Source organism: Pezoporus flaviventris, unplaced genomic scaffold, assembly GCF_033815535.1.
Source record: "Pezoporus flaviventris isolate CSIRO_AGI_PZ_B2104156 unplaced genomic scaffold, CSIRO_AGI_Pfla_v1 ptg000006l, whole genome shotgun sequence".
Classification (NCBI taxonomy): domain Eukaryota; kingdom Metazoa; phylum Chordata; class Aves; order Psittaciformes; family Psittacidae; genus Pezoporus; species Pezoporus flaviventris.
The window spans coordinates 457,187-463,515 of NW_026892554.1; the positions used below are offsets into that span (position 1 = coordinate 457,187).

General features: G+C 63.2%; 1 protein-coding gene across 1 annotated transcript; it reads right to left on the bottom strand.

Annotated features, from left to right (window-relative positions):
• Positions 1-242: 242 nt before the first annotated feature.
• On the bottom strand, positions 243-4,052 carry MFAP1 (microfibril associated protein 1). The gene is made up of 9 exons (XM_061446449.1): positions 3,938-4,052; positions 3,633-3,852; positions 2,918-3,047; positions 2,472-2,659; positions 1,868-1,976; positions 1,636-1,796; positions 1,229-1,388; positions 962-1,051; positions 243-858 (listed from the first exon to the last, which is right to left on the bottom strand). Exons 1-9 carry the CDS (start codon positions 4,014-4,016, stop codon positions 676-678), a joined length of 1,320 nt encoding a protein of 439 aa, XP_061302433.1. The 5' UTR covers positions 4,017-4,052; the 3' UTR covers positions 243-675.
• Positions 4,053-6,329: the final 2,277 nt, after the last annotated feature.

The window sequence follows — 6,329 nt, forward strand, 5'->3', positions numbered from 1 at the left end:
AGCACTGTGCTGGTAGCCTGGAGCAGGATGAAGTGACCTGCAACTTGCTTGAGCACTGAGACTCACTGCTCTTCCTGCCTGTAACCTCACCCCTCTTGGGGCAAGGGCGCTGTTACCATCAGGGTGCAGTGACAGCCATACGTGTGTGCTGCCCGATGCCTCCCTGGCTGCACCAGTCCATCCTGGCTTGCAGGAAGGTACAGAACAGGATGGCCATGTTCACAGACAACAGCCAGAACGTGTAAGAAAATGATGACTTTAATCAAACCCACCCCCCTGTACGGGTAGAAAAGCCAAGTCCTGCACAACCAGGGAGAAGAAAAGGGGTCACTGAAACAGGGCCTGAACTGAACAGGGAAAGTACAAGCCACAGGGACCAGGCAGGTATAAAGTCTGTTCATCCCTCCAGAAGCGGGTGCACTGGAGTTGCCGTGCTCCCTCACAGCCCCGCTGGGCACTGATGAGGCTCCTGGGGTGGCTTCCGGTGGGATGCTGGTGGGACCATGGGCCTGGCCAGCACGGACAGGCTGCTGTCCTGCACAGCACCAGGGCAGGGAGCCCGCCAGGTCACGGCAGTACAGGGAGCAGGGAACTACAGCAGAGGAAGGGTTTGTCACCACGCAAGTCCCGGCACAGTGCCATGTCCTTCCCGTCCCTGCCTGGGCTCCCACTGCATTAAGTGGTTTTTCGCTTCTTGGCCGAGGGTCTCTCGAAGACGTCCCGAACACCCGCCGCTTTCTGCTTGAAGAACTTGGTGTTCTGTGCACTCTCCTGGCCCCAGGCAGAGTCAAAGGAGGTGGTGTCCTGGTCCACCAAGTGCGTGTACTTTGTCCGCCCTGAGCGCCCGAAGTTCTTGACCTGGGGAGCAGCAGAGCTGATGAGGAGCTGTTCGGGGAGGACGTGGGGACCCGCTGCTTCGCCCTGCCCCACGAGGAACCGTGACCCCAGCCAGCTCACCCACCTGCATGACTTTGGGCAGGATCGTCTTGTTGAAATGGTCCTCGAGGGTCGGGGCACTGAAGTCCCTCTTGTACACCTCCTCATCCTCATCCTGTGGGGCAAGCACACACCTGCTCAGCTGGCACGTCCCCAGCAAGCACCGGCAATAGTTGAGGAGAGCCCCTGTGCCACCAGAAGGGCACCCCCAGCCCCATGGTACCACAGGGGGAAGTCGTCCCCATGGTCACAGCCCCAGCCTCCAGCGCAGCCGTGCCCAGGGAACACTCACCATGAAGAAGGCGCCGCGGTGGTAGTACTTCTGCAGGAACTTGTACTTGCCCTTCACTGCCTTGTTGGTGATGACCTTGCCATTGGCCCGCAGCTCGGCGCGGCGCTCCTCCTCCGTCAGGTTCCGCATGCGCTCGATCTCTGCCTTCTCCTTCTCCATGCTAGGCAGAAGAGAACCCCCTGAGAGCCGCATCCCACAGGGATGGCTGCTGCTGCCATCCATGGCGTTACACATCGGGGGCCTCTGCAGGGGCACAAAGGCCCCCCAAGGGTGGCAGGAGGGGCTCTGGGTGCTTGGTCCAGCCAAGACCATGCCGCCGAAGGGAAGCCCAGGGAACAGCTGCCTCCACTGCCCGCAGGACCTGGGCTGCAGGCTTCCCTCCTCATGCCTCTGGAGACAATACTTACGCTTCTCGTTCTTCTCGGTCCCGTTTGATGCGCTTCAGCTCACGTACTTTCCAGGCCTCATACTCCTCCTCATCATTCTCATCATCTGTATCAAGTGCATCCAGTGCTGCCAGTGAGCGCTTGTTCTCCTCCAGCTCCTTCTTCGCTTCCTCCTCTACGATCTGCAGCAAGGAGCAAGCTAAGCTCACTGCAGCAGCTGCCCCCCAGCAACCCACAGTCTGCCCCATGGCACCTTGAGTGTGTACTTGCGCCTCTCTTCTGCCAGCCTCTTTGCCTCCTGCTCCAGCTCCTTCTGCTTCAGGGCCTCTGCTTCTCGCTCTTGGACTGTGATCCTGTCCTTCCTGCAAGCAGGGACCCCAACCACCTTCAGCCCTGCCACAGGCCAGTGCAGCCAGCCAGCTCCTTGCAGGCTTCTCCCCCTCCTGCACCACAGCTGCTTCCAGCCTTTACCCTCTCCAATGGCAGGCTGAGACCCAGGGCCCTCAACCCCTTCCAGTGTCACCCATGCCGGGGCTGCTGCACCATTCCCCTTTGGCTGCCAGCAAGCACAAGAGCAATGGGAGAGCAAGCCACCGGCTGTGGGGCTCAGCCCACTGACAGCTTGTGTTTGCCACCATACGGCACTTGCACAAGGGTTCCAGTCAGACCCCGCTGCGACTTCAACCTGCAGCAACCTGATGAAGGGCAGGGATCACCCCACACTCCCCAGCTTTGCCCTGCCAGGATCTGACCATCACACTCCCCCACGGAGGAAGAGGAAGCCACAGAAGTGGAGTCTGCATGGCCCTGGCTCCCGTGACCTCACCCAGGGTGACCCACACGGCCACAGCACCCACTTGCGGATGAAGACGGGCTTGAGACGCGGCTCCATTTCGTCCTCACTGTCTGTGTATTCCTCGTACTCAGACTCTGACTCGGACTCTTCTCCAGACCGACCCTCATCTTCCAGCTCCATCACTTCCATCTCCTCAGTTTTCCTCTCCTGTGCTCGCTGACGCATCATCCCGCGCCGGCGCTCAATCTCCTGCACAGACAGACACAGCAGTGGAGAGCGGCCCCGCTGCCACTGCCCTCCGACTCCTCTGTCAAACACATGCAGTACTTGTATTGCTGATGACGAGACTATATATCCGTCCCATGCAAGAGGACAGTGTCCCACCAGCTAAGTCACAGCCAGCTGTGACATTCGTCCAGCTCCACCAGACATGTCTGTGCAAATGGCAGGTCCAGCCTGTGCCCCTCAGAGGTCTCCCATGGCCATTATTCAGCTCTACAAGCTCACTTCATCATCAATCTCCTCCTCTTCCTCCTCGCTGGTGTCCTCCCGCTCCAGGCGCCAGGCTTCCCCCTCCACTTCTGAGTCGCTTTCTCCAACCACTTCAGGCTCCACAATTTTACGGTGCCTTGCCAGCCTGCAACAGAGCAGTTAAACAACAGCCAACGTAAAGAGCCTGCAAGAGGCTGGCTACTCGGGGCTTGTCCCCAGCGAGGGCATGGAAAGCGCTGGAGCTGCTGAGTGTGGGCAGAACCCAACACATTCTCTCCTGGGGCTGGAGTGGCCGGGCACCGGCAGCTTCTCCCTGGCGATGCTCTGAGCAGGAGCAGAGCTCCAAGCTGCAAGTCTCCCCGTTACCAGAACCAAAAAGAGCAGCAGCTCCAGGGGAGGTGGCAAATGAGTATACTTCGCATGATGCCGTCCCTTCCCACTCCGCTGAGCCTCTGCACACCACATTAATGGAACCTGTTTTCACTCACACCCCCCCAGCTGCACCCAGACGTGGGGATGTGCCCTGGGAGATGGGGACTCCCGCACAGATGGGGCCTGCGGCACAGAAGTGAGAGCAATCGGAGGCTCTCCTGCACTGCCTGCAGAACGTTCTCAGCTCCTGCCTGCTGCCCCTGCTGCTCCTCCCCGCGTGCGGCAGCGCGGGGTCTGCACTCCCCAGCCCCTGCAGAGACGATCCCGCAGCGGGACGTGGCGCTGGCCCCGCACTCACCGCTCCTCCACATCTTCAGCGATGCGGTTCTGGAGGCGGCGCAGGCGGGGGTCGTTGGCGAGCTCCTCCTCCTGCTCCTCGGGCTCCACCTCCTGCTCCTTCGCCTTCTTGATGAACTGGAACTCCTCATCCTCCTCCTCCGAGGACTCCATGGGCGCGTAGTCGGGCCGCTTCCCCGACACGTACCGCTTCACCTTCACCTTCTCCATGGACAGCTCGCCTAAGGGCGCCCGGGCCGTTACCAGCGGCCCCTCGTCCCCGAGCCTGCCCCGCCGCCGGGACCCGGCCGCGCCCCCCCCCCTTACCCTTCTCATTGCGGACGGGCACGGCGCCCGCCGTGGACTGGATCGGTGGCTGCTTCATGAGGGCGCTGGGGACCGCCATGGTGCCGCGGGGCCTGGCTGATCCGCGCCCGCCGCACCGGCTGCGAGCCGCCGCTCACCGGAACCGGGACAGCAGCCCGCTTCCGGCGGAAGTGACGATCACCGCGGGGTCACTTCCGCGGGCCGCCGGTGTCTGTTGGTGCTGGGCGCTGCGGGAGCGCAGCGCCCCGGGGCTCGGCTCGGCTCTGTCCGGCCGCCGTCCCGCGGCACGCAGGGGCAGCGCCGGGGCCGGGATCCCGCTCACGGCCGGGGAGCTCCAGCTCCGGCCCCCTGCGCGGGGCCTCCCGCCGTGCCAGGCCGGGGCCGTGGTCTCGGTGACCGGCGGCGCTGGCTTTAGGGCCTTGCCACCCTCCTGGGTACGGAGCTGCTTTGCGCCGGGCCGGACACCGCGGTTCCGCCGCCGGGACACCGAGTGCTCGGCGTCACCGTGACTCCCGCGGGGCCGGTGGCGGAGCCGAGCTCCAGCGCTCCGGCCCCGCTCCACCAAGCCCCAGGGCAGCCCCGGGCGCAGCCGGCACCGAGAGGCGGCGCTGTTTCTGGTGCACAGGAGCCTCTGGTGGCAGCGGTGAGGTCCCGGCAGTGGCCTCTTGCCCGGAAGGGCAGCGGCTGTGGCAGCTCCGCTGCGAGCGGGGTTTTCCTGCCGCACGCGTCAGCAGACGGGGGCCGTGAGGCCTCGCGGGGCCCGGCTGGGGCGGCCCCGGCTCCAGCTCCCACCCGCACAGATGGGGCTTCTTGAGAACTGAGTCCCAGAGCACCGCCGCCGCGGCTGCCATCCTGCGCCACTTCCTCCACAGAGAGGAAGCTGGTTCCTCTTCTGGGAAGTCCGCTGGCTCCCTGCGAGGGGGAATTTGGGACATGGGCCAGAGCCGTGCTTTAACCCGCCGCTGCTGCTTCAGGGCTGCACCAGTCTGCCTCTGGTGCACCCCAGCTTCAGCACGTCCCTGCAGCAGCCAGAGGGGCTGGGATGGCCTGGAGCTGTGCGGGGAGGAGGGACGGGTGCCGTGGGATGCGCAGGGCTCCCTGGTACCCCCCAGTTTATGGTTTGCTGTAGCACCTGAGGCAATAGTAGCTGTAACCCCACAGCAGTCGATGTCCTCCCCAGCCTTGCCCAGCTGTAAGCAAGAGCTCGTTCCTCTGCCTTCGGCCCTTGTGCCCAGATGACAATTGGAACTCCCGCTCTGCGTGAGGGTTGTCAGTGTTTTCCCACCTCATGAGTCCTGCACTGCCATGGCAAGGAGCAGGTGTCAGCACAGGACTTGTAGGCACATCAGTTAAAGTGAGGACTGGGAGCTGCACACAAAGCACATGGTATCCTGTTCAGGTGAAGGCAAACTAAAGACCTGGGCAAACAAGGAAATGGTTTGAGGGCCTGGTTGGGTCCTGTGACCATGGGCATTGGAGGATGTGGCGAGAGGTGGCCCTCAGCCTGTGATGTGTCTGCTCTGCCCGAGCTGGAGAAGCCAAATGGCACATTGCCCCGGCCTGCCGGCTCCATCGAGGCACTGGGGTGTCGTGGAGCTGACCTACCCTTATCAGGTACCTGGGGACGCGGCAGGAGTCCCTCTCCCCAGCACAGCGCCGCTGCCATGTCCCAGAGCAGGAGCCGCACCGTGGGATGTAGATAAGGTCACAGAAGTGCCTGAGCTGCGGGTGTTTGTGTCTGCAGCGGCACCGCAGCACAAGGTCAGGGCCCGCAGTCCCTGCGGTGATGTTGTGTCTGGGAGCGTGGCCATGGGCAGAACCTCCCGAGCCACGGGGCCCTGCGGAGCGCAGCTCCTCCTGGACCCAGGGCAGTGCCAGCTCCGCGGCACCAGGACCTTCCCAGGAGCCTGCTCATAGCGTCCAGTGGTGAGGAGAGGGCGGGGGCTCCCAGGAAAGTGGCTGCCGCTTTGAGGAACAGCGCCGGCAAGTGCAGGGGGCAGGGCTGGGAAGTGTTTGCAACACGGGCATGGGGGACAGAGTGGGTTGCTGTGCTCCAGCTAAACATTCAGGTACTGGTCTGGTCCCCCTGGGCGTCGCATGCCTGCCCATTCCTTGGGTTTCTCCACTGTTCGTGAGGACCTTCTGCCCTTCCTCCAAGGGTTCCCCAGTCTGCCTTCTGGGCGGCAGGGGCTCTGCAGGCAGAGCTGCAGCCCCAGTGCTGCCCTGCTCTGGGGCAGATGGGCAGTTGCATCACTGTGGGAGCTTGTGCAACCTCTGCAGCCCAGAAGCCAAAAATTGACCTGTTTTTTTCCCTGGAAGTAGGTTTGCATTGATTGGGCTGCTGCTGGGCCACACCAGGGTGTGCTTGGCACGGAGCAGCAAGGGGGGTCTC

Coding starts and splice junctions, on each gene's coding strand:
- MFAP1 (XM_061446449.1), bottom strand. CDS start 4,016: ATGGCGGTCCCCAGCGCCCTCATGAAGCAGCCACCGATCCAGTCCACG. Junction 3,853..3,937: donor GCCCGTCCGCAATGAGAAGG/GTAAGGGGGGGG, acceptor GGGCGCCCTTAG/GCGAGCTGTCCATGGAGAAG. Junction 1,389..1,635: donor GACCGAGAAGAACGAGAAGC/GTAAGTATTGTC, acceptor TCTTCTGCCTAG/CATGGAGAAGGAGAAGGCAG.